The sequence below is a fragment of the Sinocyclocheilus rhinocerous genome, unplaced genomic scaffold, assembly GCF_001515625.1.
Source record: "Sinocyclocheilus rhinocerous isolate Xijiao unplaced genomic scaffold, SAMN03320098_v1.1 scaffold101, whole genome shotgun sequence".
NCBI classification, from domain to species: Eukaryota; Metazoa; Chordata; class Actinopteri; order Cypriniformes; family Cyprinidae; genus Sinocyclocheilus; species Sinocyclocheilus rhinocerous.
Window position 1 is genome coordinate 672,581 of NW_015626036.1, and position 16,152 is coordinate 688,732.

At 37.0% G+C, this 16,152-nt stretch overlaps 1 protein-coding gene across 1 annotated transcript in view; it reads right to left on the reverse strand.

Annotated features, from left to right (window-relative positions):
- The window catches only part of LOC107709237 (tetratricopeptide repeat protein 28-like), a 64,896-nt gene that overhangs the window by 43,368 nt on the left and 5,376 nt on the right, over nt 1-16,152 (reverse strand). Inside the window, exons 3-4 of the mRNA XM_016513678.1 lie at nt 6,222-7,563; nt 305-828 (exon numbers count right to left, since the gene is read on the reverse strand). Coding sequence (XP_016369164.1) covers nt 305-828; nt 6,222-7,563 — 1,866 coding nt within the window. The remainder of the gene's footprint in view (nt 1-304; nt 829-6,221; nt 7,564-16,152) is intronic.

Here is a 16,152-nt window from a genome sequence, read left to right on the forward strand (position 1 = left end):
AAATTATACACAATTTCAACTAATTTGATGCACATTTTGAAATTTTTTTTTTGCATCCTGGTGTTTGTATCCAGCCTTTTTTTTTTTTTGCAATATCACACTTTTTGCATAAACATACAGTATGTGGATGGAAACCTGACTCGACTATATATCATAGAGACTCTTTTGACTTGTGACTGTAAACAACCACCTTAGCAACCACACACTAACACTCCAAACCTTAACAACTGAATAATACAGTTTATTTTAGTTTGATAGAATTTTCTCATTAAACCGATGTGATTCTCCACATGTAGGCTCTTACCTTCCTGCAGGTACATGACGGACTGCGAGTAGTTCTGCAGCGCATGGTGCGTTCGTCCCAGGCTGCTGTAGGCCAGAGTTTTGGCCACCAGGTCGTTGGTCTGCGCCGCGATGCTCAGGTGCTGCTCCTGATACACCACGGCACGCTCGAAATTACCCAGCGACTCGTAAGTGAGTCCCAGGTTCCCGTAGGCCCGTCCCTGACAGCTGCCGCTGCCCGTCTCCTCCGCGATCTGGAGGTCCAATTGGTGAAACTGAAGGGCCGTGTCGTGTTCGCCCATCAGCTGGTACACGGTGCCCAGGCCGCAGCTGGCGTCGCCCTCCAGCAATCGATCTTGGGTGTCGCGGGCGATGGCGAGCTGCCGCTCCAGGCAGGAGATGGCCTGCTCGTAGTTACCCAGCTGGCTGTGCAAGCTGCCCAGTTCTCCGTACGCCTGAGCTTTTCCCCCACACTCGCCCAGCTCATGCGCCACCACCAACCTCTTCTCAAAACACACCAGAGACTGCTGAAGACTCCCCATCGCCCTGACAAACAAAGAGAAGCACCATTAGACATACATAGCTAGAGAACAACTGATTGGCTGAGACTCAGTGTAACTATAAGTGTACATACAGTAAACTCATGAAAACAATACATACTATATAGCAAATCTCAACTGCATGATTGTTTATTTTCACACACACGGCACAGGATGACAATATCTAATGAATAATTACTACTACGATCATTATTATTACTACTTTATATTTTATATACTATAATTATATTTTCTAAAAAGTGCACAGTTACTGAACTTAAAAGTTCAATAAAAAGTGGAGATCCAAAATACTGAAAAATTTAATAAGTCAAGTCACATGGTAAATAAATAAATGAATGAATGAATAAATAAATAAATAATTCTATATTAAAATGTGACTGAGGTGTGCATACATTTGCATAATTCTACACATATAGTAAAAGAAGAGGAGATCCAAAATACTGAAAAATCTAATCGGCCATTCATTATATACAATTTCAGATATTATTTTAAAGAAATTATTATATTAATATTCAAATGATCTGTTGCCACAATTGTGCATATATTTGCAATGTCAGGAAATAGTGTTTTTTTTACTGCAGCAATATGATCAAATATGACAATATCTAATAAAAATGAATACTAATAATTTCAACAAAATTACTATCAATTCTAAAATAAAATTGTTCTTTTCTAAAAAAAAATTGACAGTAAAAGAAGAGAAGATCCAAAATACTTTTGAAAAATATGTTTGGATGAGCCACACTGCACTGTTAATAATAAAAAATAAAAATAAAATAATAATAATGATAGAATAATCTTTTGTCACATTGCTGCTGATATATACAGTATATATATATATATATATATATATATATATCTCAGCAATATGAGTAATAATAGATAATAATTACTAAAATATGACAATATTTAATCAATAATTATTAATATGAAATAAAATTACTATTATTAAAATAAAATTATTATTTTCTAAAATACACACACACAGACACAGACACACACACACACACACATATATATATTGCTGATATATACAGTATATATATATATATATATATATATATATATCTCAGCAATATGAGTAATAATAGATAATAATTACTAATACTACTAATAATAATTCCAATAAAATGATTATTGTTATTAAAATTAAACTGTTCTGTCAAGAAAATAATATTTAATATTAATAAAATAATGACAGTATTGTAGATATCCTGCTGCATAAAAATACATAAGATTGTACTACGGTTAAATCTGTCTAACGGCTTATTGCTTTATTAGCTCTAATTGTGTCTGCTTCCAGACTGTGGTATAATCAAATAGAAATAAGTGCAATGTAAATTTCATTTAGACTGTCACACAGAATGTTTACATGCTGATATCAAATTTACAGAGCGATTTTGAGATTTATGTATTCCTTTTAATACGAACCTTCTCACATGAAACAGAATCTCATAAAACAGAGTAGTTCATTGCTGCTAAAATACTGAATGTGAGGGAATCAGGAGGGACGGTGTGTTTTAGATCGATATAAGCTATTCCAGCAACACAAAGGTGGCAGGACAGCGCTAATGCAGCTTCATTTAGAAAGAGAAATGTAGTCCATACGCTCCCATCCGTAGGGAGAGCGGGTTTGAAACGGGCTTCGGTACCGGCTCTCTGTGGAATAACAAAACCAGGCTTAATTCATACAGGCCGGGCACTCGCTCACTACTTAGGTAGCATAAAAGCGATGCATCATTACCCCTTGTTGTCCTGTCACTTGAAATTACAGCAACATCAGTCTTGTTGAAAGGTCCTGCCTCATTTCAATATAAATGAAACAAATAGCTTTTAACGCAGGCCTTTAATGAGGTTCTTGTTGGATTCTTCTGCGCTATCTGAGGTAAAGCTCCTCTCTGCTGAGGGGAGTGCAAGCGCATTGTCACAACTGACAGTGTAATTTACCTTCCCGCTGGACCGCGGGAAGTACGAGGGTTTGGGTTTGAGCTTGGCTCGTTGCGGGCCCGGTGTGAGTTCTCTTCCCACAATCCTCAGCGTCGAGCGTTTTAGATCGATATAAGCTATTCCAGCAACACACAGGTGGCAGGACAGCGCTAATGCAGCTTCATTTAGAAAGAGAAATGTAGTCCATACGCTCCCATCCGTCGGGAGAGCGGGTTTGAAACGCAGTTCGGTACCGGCTCTCTGTGGAATAACAAAACCAGGCTTAATTCATACAGGCCGGGCACTCGCTCACTACTTAGGTAGCATAAAAGCGATGCATCATTACCCCTTGTTGTCCTGTCACTTGAAATTACAGCAACATCAGTCTTGTTGAAAGGTCCTGCCTCATTTCAATATAAATGAAACAAATAGCTTTTAACGCAGGCCTTTAATGAGGTTCTTGTTGGATTCTTCTGCGCTATCTGAGGTAAAGCTCCTCTCCGCTGAGGGGAGTCCAAGCGCATTGTCACAACTGACAGTGTAATTTACCTTCCCGCTGGACCGCGGGAAGTACGAGGGTTTGGGTTTGAGCTTGGCTCGTTGCGGGCCCGGTGTGAGTTCTCTTCCCACAATCCTCAGCGTCGAGCTCTGACAGGACCCTGCAGCAAACCATTCATCATATTTCCATGCCCATATACTTGTAGGTAAGCAGAATCCACTAGGGTTTGTGATGGGAGTTGGAACGCTTTAAAGGGCTGATTGGATGTTAATTAAAATGGATGCGTGGCGGATCACGCCGAGGATGCTGGGTAGACATGTACGGAGTGCACAGCTGCGCACAGAACAACTCACTTTTTTGAGAGATCAAGAAAATAAATCTTAGAATTAGAGTTAAGAAATTGAGTCACTGTTTTTTTTTTGGCAAACTATCTCCACTTGAAACAGAATATCAAATGGGTGTTTCACTAAAAGAAGTTCGTTAAGCTTGAAATCAAATAATAAAGCAAATCTGTTGTTGAAGACTAAAAGTATTGTGTAACTTTGCATTAGGATTTTTTGTAGTGCATGAAATGCAACATCAAGAGCAAATTTTTTGTATTTTGTATTTGTAACGCAATGGCTCAACATTAGCAAATAGATCCAAAACTCAAAGATTTGTTCTTTTATTATCTCTCAAAAATGTTTACAGAATTTCCATATGGCATTATATTTAAATGTACTAAAAATAAATGTTGCTGTTTTGCCACATGAACTAATTTGAACATTTTTTGAGTGATCAAGCCATCAAATAAACGAAAATTAATCAGAGTTTTAATATTAATTCGCTTTTCATTTTTGGGTTAACGATCCCTTTAAGTCAAAAACTGTATGAATGCTACTTCATTAGATAACAATATCAAACCAGGATGTATTTCACTAAAAGAAGTTCAAAAATCAAATCATAAAACAATAAATCTACTGTTGAAGACAAAAGTACTGTGCAATCGTGTTTCATAAAGTACAATCCTAATGCTTCTATATACTATATACTGTATATCTAAATACTTCTGTATTTGCAATGCAATGGCTCAACATCAGTGAAGCGATTCAAAACTCTGATTCAAAGATTCATCTGCGTTATCTCTCAAAAATGTTCACAGAATCCCATAATGGATTTTTTTTAATATTAATATGTACTAAAAATACATGTAATTAAATGTTGCTGTTTATCATGACACATGGACTAACATGAACGCAATATCAAACAAGTAAATCTTTGAATCAGAGTTTTAAAATTGAGTCACTAATCAGTTTGAACTGATTCACAGAAACAAACTGAACTCCAACTTTGTTTGCTACTATTAAAACATCTCTCATATTCACAAGTCATAAGGAGAGATCACAAAAAAGATAAATGACACTCCTTAGGCAACAAATAAGAAGTGCATTAAAATAACTGCACTATTTAAGATGTTGCCTAATTTTTATTTGCCTGCAGAATATTAAATATTGTAAATATGTCACATTACTCACCATGAATAGCAAGCATGCAACTTATTTACCTAGTAAAAAATGCTATCTATTCAAATGCAAATATGCACTAACATACAGCAGATAAACTACACGCAACAACAAAAAAACATCTATAAAAACAAATATCTAGTATGCATATAAAAACTGAGTGTGCAAGTGAACATTTGGAGAGATTCTGCAGCTGACACAGATTCCCCAGTTTGGGTGTGAGAAGCACAAAAAGTGCTTTTATGCGGTATGCATCTCTGTGTACATGCGTGCAGCCCTGTGTACTGTCATTTCAGCATGCATGTTGAAGGTGGGGTCATGCTCGGATACGAAACAATTCCATTTTCAATCTGTTGCATGTTGTGAGAGTGTTCTGTGTCCGCCTGCTGACCTCATGGTGTCAGTCCTCATGCCGCCCTGATACAGTAAGTGCCTCTATCAGACTGAAGCAACTAGAATAACAAGCAGCCTGTAAAAAAAAAGTAATCTAATCTTATCTAAGAGCATATTGCATTGAAGTATGACTAGTAATTTTGCACGCTTTTTACAGTGGCGTCAAAAAGTATTTAGGCACTTGAAGGAACAGTTCATACTCATGTCAATCTAAATAAAAATGAAAGTCAATGGGGTCCAGTGTTGTTTTGAATCCCATTGACTTCCATTGCATGAATAAAAACAGAAATATTGTTCAAAATATATTCTTTGCTCAACAAAGATACAGATTTAAAACAACTTGAAGGCAAATCATTACAATTTTCATTCTTGGGTGAACTATCCTTTTAAGTCACTTAAAAATGTATAAATGCTATCTGATCAGATAACAGAATATGAAATCAAGAGGCATTTCACTAAAAGAAGTTTGTTAGGTTTTAAATCAAAACATGTACATGGTATATACTGCAAAATAAGTATTTGTCTTATTTTCCAGCTAAAATATCGAAACAATTCTCTCAAGGTATAAGATAATCTCAAGATACATTTGCCACAAATTCAGTTCAGGACATTAAAAAGAGACATCTTAATCAGTTCTTAAGAATTTTTTACTTGTTTTCCAGTTAAAATATTTGGAAATCCTTAAAACAAGATATAATTTAGTCGAGATGCAACACTGCATAAGATATTAGTTCTTGTTTTTTAACCAAGTGTATTTTGTCTCACTGCACTGGCATATTTTTACACTTATTTTAGGTATAAACAAGTTAAAAAGTTAAAAAATCTACCAGTGTCGTGAGACAAAATACACTTATATTCAAGATGCAAACTATGAAATTAAGTCTGAATATATTTATAAGTATCCGTATCATATTTTAAGGATATTTTGAAAGCAAAACAAGTAAAAATCAATTGTTTGCAGATGCAACATGGTTTGATATGTTTTCGACCTAAGTGTCGTTTGTGTTTTGGGGCCAGTGTAAAATGAAAAATAACACAAAAATGGTCTTGAATTCTTACCTGTGTCCATTACCAAGACCTCTGTATGCCTTCTCCTGGTCCTGCATATGGTTGAGGCTCTGTGCCACGGAGAGATACTGGTCATAATACTTAATTGCCTCTTCAAAATCTCCCAGCGAGTCATAGCAGTCTCCCAAGTTCCCATAAGCACGACCACGGTCCAGCACGGCCTCGTTGCCACTGAGCTGCTGCAACATCGCCAACTGTTGCTCAAAATAGCCAATGGCCTCCTCCATTACTCCCATGTTCATTTTCGTAATACCCATGTTACCATAAACCTGGGCTTCAATGCTGGGGTCCTTCAGTCGCTGGCCAAGCTCAAGCTGTTCCTCGTAACATTTAAAGGCCATGGAGTACTTTCCAAGAGACATGTAGACGGCAGCGAGGTGTCCATGAGCCTGGCACTCTCCCTGGATGTCGCCCTGCTCCTGGTACACCTCCAGTTCCTGGGTGTGGTACCCTAAGGCCTTGTCAAACTTCTGTAGCATTCGGTAGGCGGCTCCCAGTGCAGCGTAGGCATTTGCCTCCATCTTGCGATCCTTGACTTGGTGCGCCAAGGACAACTGCTGCTCGTAAAACTTGACGGCTCCGGGAACGTCCTTCTTACAAAGGAAGATGTCTCCCAGGTTGCCCAAGGCGCGGAATCGAGCCTGCGAGTTGTTCAGCGACTGTGCCAAGGAAAGAAGGTACTTCTGGCACTCCTCCGCCTTGCTGTAGTCGCCAAGAGCCTTGAAGGCCAGGCCCAGATTACAGTAGGCTTTGGCTTGACTTAACTTGTCATGGAGGTCCTTAGCAAGTGCCAGATCTTGTTCGTAGTACTTCACCGCCTCCTGGAAGTTTCCCAGACAGTAGTGTGCGTATCCCAAGTTGTGACAGACCTTACCTTCGCTCTCCATATCCTGCAAGTCTGGGGAAAGCCGTAGGTACTGTTCATAGTAGGGTACGGCTTGGGGAAACTCTCCCCGAGAGCAGTGGAAATTACCCAAGTTGCCCAAGGCACGAGCCTCACTCTGGATGTCTCTCAACTCTCGGGCAATGTTTAGATGATTCTGGTAATGTTGCAAGGCCCGATCATGCGCCCCCAGAGCCTGGTACGCCACTGCCAGGTTCCCATGCGTCGAAGCCTGCGAGGCACGATCGTTAACCTCCATGGAAATCTGCAGCTCTTGGCGGTGGTAGCGCACGGCCTGGTCGAAGGCACAGAGGGCGTTGTAAGCGTTGCCCATGTTTCCGTACGCCCTTCCCTGGGCGGCATAGTCGTTTAGCTCTTGGGCGATGGATAGATGAGCCTTGTGCAGCTTCAGAGCGGTCTCGTAGTCCCCTTTCATCTGGTGAATGATTCCTGTAAAGAAGAAAAGAATAGTTTCATTCAGTCGAATTGTGCTTATCATGCTTCACAGGATAACCGAAATGGCTTTTCAATATCTTCGATCTGTATAAAAGAGGCTAAAGATTAAGTTTACATTTAAAAACGCCCTGAACTACAATGTACACCAAGCAAATCATCCAACTGGAAAAAAAGGGAATAAGATCTGAGAAAGCCCACTGATGCTTGTAGAACTATCTTTTAATTAAAAAGGAGATCTGATCTGATTTGTGTAGTTTCGACTCGCCTTCAATCAAAGTTCTGCGCCCCAAAGATATGCCAATATGAGGCGATGACAGTCAAAACAGCCAGATCTGCTCAGTCCTGGGAGACTTCTTGCAAATTTTGGGTCCCCCTAATGTTGCCTTACCACTTTTTCACAAAATGATCATTACCGTCATAATATTACAGTCCCGCCTCTCCGGTTCCAGTACAGTACTTTGGGGAAAGTAGAGGAACAGGGGAGGAAAAGGGCTAATGAACACTTCTGATGGAAAAAGGGTTTGATGGCACCAGCATTGGGAAACTTTAATTGTGGTCCACACCACATCTCTGTATGCTTTAACCGGGTTTCTTTTCCTTTGAAAGTCAGAGCTAAGTATCAGGGATAAGGAAAACTGCTGGGATGAGTGGAAAACAAGAAGTGTCAGTGGTGCACAACTGGGAAGTCTGTGGCGACCATTTATGTAATTGTCAGAGATGCCGGCTGACCCGAAAATGAGCTCTGGGAATAGGATGCCAATGAAAACACATCGGAGGCAAGTAGCGTGTGAGATAAAAGTGTTTTTTAGAGAGTCGTGGAGCCACTGTTGACAGAGTGGTTTGGCATCTTAAGGGAACTCGTTCGGTCTGCTGACTGAGTCACGGGCCACAAGCGTGTCCTTCTGTGTGTGTGGAAGCAGGAGGCGACGGGGGGTATCAGAATGGGTGAGGGGTTGCCCATCTGCTCAGTGTCAATACTCATGTGCCAAGCCAGGATTACCAGCATGTGGTAAATCCAATTAGATCCAGTGCCAAGCTGGTATCCTGACACGGAGGGCCCATTAGAGCTCTTCTCTATTCACAAATATTTCCCCCAAAAAAGCCCCAGTCTTCAGTGACTAATTATCAATACTTAACCCCATGATTCTTCATTTATCAGCGAGCAAAGCTTCAGACAAAAGCTTGTTTGAAAATGAATCCTTTGAGACGTGTGCTGTGTAACGTGCCAGACACAAAAACCTTTGATGAAAGAAACCAACACCTTTAGGTCTGTTTTTATTAAATGACTGGTCCTGCTTGTACTTTTAAACACTTTTATACTGGCTCTGTTCAATGTGACTGCTAGGAACACAACAGACGGTGCTAACACGACCTAAAAAAACTTCCTTGAGCTAAAAACAGAAATGCTGAGCTGAACAATTCTACACTGTCAGGACATAAATACTCCCGACTGTCTGCAAATTAACAGAAGGGACTGCTATTAATTCACAAACAGTAGGGAGTGTTTATGTGCACAAACTACTTAAACTAATGGATAATTTACAGCAGTTGTTCTAAAAATGTGGCACGCTGAGTGCCCCCTGGTGGTATGCAACTTGGCTTAAAATTCATAATACTAAAACATGCACATTTAAAATTATATTCATTTATTTACTCACTTAAATAATTGGTAATTAATATTAATAAAATTGTAATATATTTTAAATTTTATTATAATAACATTTTAATAAAAACAATAACAAAAATTCTATTAAAATATATAAATATAAACAAAGTTTGCTTACAGCTCAAAAAGATGCACATTTGCATAATTTAAGCAACAGCATGATAGCTCGCTATTGCGAATATATCACACCACAGTCAGCTTTATCTTCAGCATTTCGTATTAAGAACGGGGTCACGGCTACAAACAAAAAGAGCACCCCTTTGATAGGTCAGTTAAGAGGATTACACGGTCACCTGCGGTCAACGCAAACGGGGCAAAAATGCGTTTTAAGTTCAGAAAAATGTTGAGCCTCCCCCTCTCTTGCCTCACAGTGGTCCAAATGCCTGCTTTCGTCTTTTACATCAATCAGTGTTGCCAAGTCCGTGGTTTTCCAGCAGAATTGGGCTACTTTAACACTGTTGCCGTGGGTTGTTTTTCATTTCCGCGGGTTGAAGCGTCCTTAACGTGATATTTAGCTCCTGGAATGCGAATTTTACCGGTGGAACCCAGCCGGAAAACGTGTATTTTACCCCCCCCGCAACGCGATTTTTACCGGGGAACCCCCCTCAAAACGTGATTGGGCTAGTTTTGGGCTAGTTTTGAGTAGCAATTGGGTGTTTTTTTTTTTACGAAAACCTGGCAACCCTGCATCACCTATACACACAAGTCACACGGTGAGTGAGAAAAAGTCAATAGTTGTGGAACTCGGCTGTCGAGGCTATTTTATTCACTTAAACATTGGATGAAGTGATTATTTTTTCTTTAATACAGATGATGCCAATGTATTTTTCGATGAGACTGCTATTTTAGCAATAATAACTTTACCTGCCTGACAGATAGTAATGTATACAACAGTCACGACCGCTATCGCGGTGCGACCACAATAGCATGAAGTTGTCTAATTTGGCACAGTCTCCCTGCTACAATAAAAGTAGTAAGGCTTTCCTCTGTGTATACTTATATCCTTACAAGTACAATTTTAGCTGTATTATTTGTGTCCCCTTCAAAAATTGCTCTTGAGAAATTTTATGATTATTGCCCCCCTCCGTACTCTAAGATGAAATTTACGCCCCTGCATATGGCCCCATTGTTAAAGTTAAATCCCCAGAGCCGACACACAGGAGAGGGTAGGATGAGACTGGGGAACAGGATCTGAGACTGATCGGAGGTCAGTGAAAAGGTTAAAAACTCCTCAGCTCTAAGGGGTGAATAATAATTGCAACGCTGCAGTATTTGGCTAAAAAAGACGCTAGACTCTAAGAGCCTCTGCCTACATTAGCAGAAGTGGGATTTTGAGGATGTCTTTTCAGCTTTGATGCCCTGCTATGTGGAACGAGTGATGGGCAGCCCTTCAAACAAACATTAAAAATACTTCCCTCCCCAGGCGGTCGTTTTGCCCGAATGCATGTGAAATGTAGTAATTTAATCTTCAAATGGCACAATCTTCAACCCCAAATGACTGAAACGCCATGACTTTTTTATTTTATTTTTACTGAGATGTCCTACTTGAACTCATTACATAGCTGTCGCTTTTTAAGCGTTCCCGCTCTGTAAAGGCTGTGACATTCCGGATTAATTAGCTTTAGCGTGGACTCGCCTTTAAAGCTCGACTTCCTGACGAGATTTTGACAACTAAATGAAACCAATCAAACCAGCAGCCATCAGATGTGTGTTAAATTCTTAATATAGTACATTTAATAATAGAACGCATTTACTCTGATTTCATGTCAAAATCATGTCATGATGACAATTTTGAAACATGCATGAAAGATGTTAAGCTCAAAAGGGCTATGTGACTATCAAATATGGGCTATATGTCTGTCAAATGAGTAAGTAATGAGCATACAGAGCGCAACGTCTGGGTTAAGGGAGGATTTTTTTTTTTTCCGGTGTGCTTAATTTGACAAATTCCCAGTAAGATGATATTTTTTTAAATATTTATAATAAATATATATATATATATATATATGACCCATACCATGTATTTTTGGCTATTGCTACAAATATACCCCAGTGACTTAAGACACATATGTCTTTTATCATCTTAGTGGGAATTTGTCAAATTATATATATATATATATATATATATAACAATATTATATGATATATTAAATATTATATAAATATGAAAATATAACAAACTATAAATAATGTGACCATAAAACTCATTTTTTAAAACTTTTTTTAAACTTAAGTAAAGTTTTGTTTTTATAACTAGAAATTAACACATGTCAGCAGTTGTATATTGTAGTATTGTTGCCATCTGCCATGCTTCATGGGAAATGAGATTAATTCTGCTATAGAGTTGTCTTTTATTCAAATTTTCAAACATGTTTTTGCTTTAAAACAAAGTCTGTGATGTTGTGATTCATTTAGCAGAAAAAGGCAGAAAAACACTGGCGACTCGAAACGACCCCTCTTAATGTCTTCACCTCAAACATACACTCTACTTATTTAACGGAAACCAAAATTGTACGCAAAGTGACTGCAATAAGAAGCGGCTGACGGAAAGCAAAAACATAATACTAATAAGTGCAGCTGTATTTCAGCAGGCATGTCTGTTCCACAGCTATTTTCCTTTGTTATGATTCCTGTCTGTCTCTCAAAACCATTCCCGTCTCGTCTCCTCCCATTCAAACGCAAACGCTAACTAGGCCCGATATTCTGCCGTAGGATTTATAGCTCAGAGCCAGTCTTGAAAAACCCTAGGGAAAATGGGGACAAACAAATGGCAGACTTTGAAGATTCTTGCAAGTCTAGGGTCATCTTTGTTATTGGCTTCAGACGAAGAGTAAAACAGTTGAACACTGCGGCTGGCAACAGTTTGCCAGATGCATTAATTTTACATTAAGTCTCTCGCAGAAGAAGTTGTGTTTATTCTCTGCTTCCACTTTTAGCTAAGCAAAGCGCGGTTAGTGTTTTTTTTACCAGCCGCAGATTGTTGATAAACACCTTCTTAATGTCTGAGTAACGGGAGTCTGGCCTTCGGAATTCTTTGGAATTTTCGAATCGTTTTGAAGATCTATTTTGGAATTTCCAAATACTGCATTTCCGCTATATCCCTGGTGGTTTTGGCGCACTTTCGCATACTTGCACTGCCGCAGTGTGCTGGAGACTGCACTAAACGACTGTCTGTGGAAACAGGGCCTCAAATGTGACCGCTGGTAACGACTGTCAAAGCAACACATCAAACGGGCTTTACGCACTACACTTAACCCGGGGTTAATGCATTTTAACCTTGTGCTAATGATGCTTTTAACGGTTCTTTAAGCAACGTTTCACACTTGTAATTTCGAAAAGGGGTGAGCGCCCCGAGTTATAAAACCCCTCGGTGATGCAAATCTAATGGATTGGAGAATGTTACGGTGAGTTGTTTATCATTAACCAAACAGTGCTTGTCTTATCAAATATTTCATATATTTCATATAATATTATTTTATATGTTATTTCTTATATTCAAGTATTCAAGTTTATTTGTATACCGCTTTTCACGATACAAATCGTTGCAAAGCAACTTTACAGAAAATTAAGTTTCTACAATATTTAGTGGTAGCTTATCAGTGGTGACTGTCAGTTAATGTACATATGGCAGAAATGTACGGAAAATCAATTAAAGACGTAATCAAACAGACGATGAACACTATTAACAGCAATTATTATATGATGCAATCAAACTTATAGCAAAACAAACTTTTATAATTATTATATAAATAATTATAAAAATAATAATGATATTTTAAAACAAAAATTAATATATAATTCTAAATGATAATATATTTATTTTTGTTCCAGATTTTTCCAGACTGTTAAGCACATTTAAATTCTCATAAATTTATGAATGGACAGTATGAAATATCTAAACCTGATTACCCAGAACTAACTAAGTATGAGCACAACTTGTGTAATTTTCAACCAGTGTGGATTTTCATTAAAAGATAATGATTTACTTTACTTCATGAGAAGCTATTCACTACATTAGAGGAGCATTAGTTCTAAAGCTGCTCCATGGGTCTTTAAATGACTCGGAATATTAATCTAAGGAAAAAGAAATGAGATAAGCCGGCTAATATTCTGCCTAAAGCTATGGAGCGTAGAAAATGAAAATCAACAATGTGTATTAGAAGAAAATTTCCCACACAACGGTTAACCTACTGAAACACACTCACACAGCTAATAGTACTTAAGCCATAAACATTAGTATTGACATTTTACTATTGTACTAAAAAAAAAAAATCTTAATTTTACAGTGAAATAACAACATTACAAGTAGGGTAATATTTCTTATTTATTTAATATATTTATTTAGTACTAATTATAATAATCATACTATAATAATTATTAGAATTATTTTATAGTTATATAGATATATATATTTGCAATTAATTTGGGCCAAATTGTGCATCTCTACAAATAAACACTGCAAAACTTATTAATAAATTATTATAAAAAATTATCATTATATTCTTTTTCACAAATATTCTTTTTCTTAATTTTATAGTGAAACAATACAAGTCATATTTTATTCAGTAATAATAATCATAATAATACTATTTAATTCCATTATAATTATGTTATAGTCATATTGATATATAATCAAAACATTTCCAAATTGCGCAGCTCTTAATAATTGCAATTTTGATCAGAAAAATCAATTCGATTTCCCCCCTAATTCTATCCCTACTGCAAACACACTTACTGCTAACAATATTTAAGTCATTAATATTATTGTCATTATAATATTGTTCTGTAAACTGAAATATGATTGTTGTTATTATTAGATTTTTCTGAAATATTTTTCGTAATTTTACAATTAAATAATACAAGTCATCTTTCATATTTAGTTTATTTTTAGTAATAATAATAATAATCAAAATAATAACTGATTAGATTTTTAAAACTTTTTAAATTTCACCGATTTGTAAATTTCGAGAATTTTAGAGCTGCACAAAAACATACTAACAATACTGAAACCCTAATAACACACAACCCAGACTGATAACCCTCCTGAATCACACACACACACACACACACACACTTCTGAACCCACAAACATACTGCTCCAGTCATCTGCACACTCTCGAATGCTCGTCTTCTCACGCTTCTGACCGCGGTGTGAAGTCTGTGTTTATGGCCTGCAGCTCTCGCTGAGGAGAATAAAGCCTCTGGTTACCGTCCACTCAGCACTATCACAGCAGGGATCAGATTCACGCTGCTCAGGGCTTAAATATCGCAACAACAACCAAACTCAAAACCTGTTTTAATAAAATATGAGTCGAGATGGGGCATTAAAGTGATACTCCTGAGCAGGAAAGAAGGTGTTTTCTGGGCTTGCAGCAGAAGCAGATGTGTTTCGGGTGTGCTGGAGGGACAGACCTTTGAGCTGAAATATGATGAAATTATTAATACTTACTGAAAAGTAATCGTACTTTTATAGTCATTACTAAAATATAAGAAAGAAAATGCAGTGAAATCAGTCTTTCTATAGTATTGTTAGTATGGACTACTGCCACTGTGGTCAAACTGAAAAATTATGTGTGCATATTGCAAAAATTATGGATGAATCACATAATCCGTTTTTTTAATTTATTACTGCCCACATTTTTAATAGCCTTGAATCTGTATTTTTTCAATTAATTTTCTCCAGATTTTCAGAAAATTGGTCAAATGACTTAAACATTACAAACTTTTATTATAAGCCAAAAATATTTGCAAATAAATTCTGTCATGATGAAATTATAACCATGCATTGTAAAAAAATTATGGACAAATCACAAAATTAGGCTTTTGAATGCGCATTTTTTAATAGCCTTGATTGCATATTTTTCAAATTCATTTTCTTCAGAATTTTAGAAAATTTGTCAAAATGACTTTAAAAATATTTGCAAATGATAAAAAAAGAAAGGCACAAGACTGTTCACTTAATTTCTGTTATGATAAAATTCTAACCATAATGCATGGTAAAAATTATGGAAATTAAAGACAAATCACAAAATTAGGCTTTTTAATGCATGACTGCTCACTTTTTCAGTAGCCTTGATTATGTATTTGCCAATTAATTTTCACCAGAATTTTAGAAAATCTAATGACTTCAACATTACAAACTTTTATTAGATGCCAAAAATATTTGCAAACCACAAAAAGGCTAAGGTACAAGATTGCACGCTTCAATTTTGTTATAAGGAAATGATAATCATGACGCACTGTGAATGACCTAATCTAATAAAACAGTATAATGGAAAATTATTGACTTAAAGTCACTGATTATAAGTACATATTTAAATGTAAAATTATTTTAAATATGAAATTTATTACAACATATTAAAGTGATATAAAATGTTTAAATTAAATATGCAATTAATTATGAAATATTATAAAATGTAATTATGTAAGGCTTCAATTACGCCAAGAAGGCAAATAAATAAGTAATTATACAAAAAATAGAAGGAGAATTTTGATGCTTCTATTTGAAAGGTTTATCTGTTACTATTAAAAATCAATTTCTCTATGGAGAAAATGAATGGGATTTTACTTCCAGAACACGACTGCTGCACTCTGGTATCGACTACATGACTTTTAGGTGCATATATTATAGATATCGACACGAGTGGCTAATAAAACATGTTTGCTGAGCCCAATCAGTCTTTGAGTAAACATCTTAAACCTTTAATCAAACACGGCTGCTTTACCTTTAAATATCAGCTGGCTCCGCAGATTCCACCTTCGACAGCGAGATCAATTTGTGCACTTCCAGGTCTCTCACCGCGTGAGATTGCTAATTTTATAAGCGCTACTTTTCTCTCAGCCCTTCCAGCTATTAATAATTCGGATCGATCAGATGGAGTCATGGCCGGTGATTGAAGGAGTGCTGGGATGTTGGC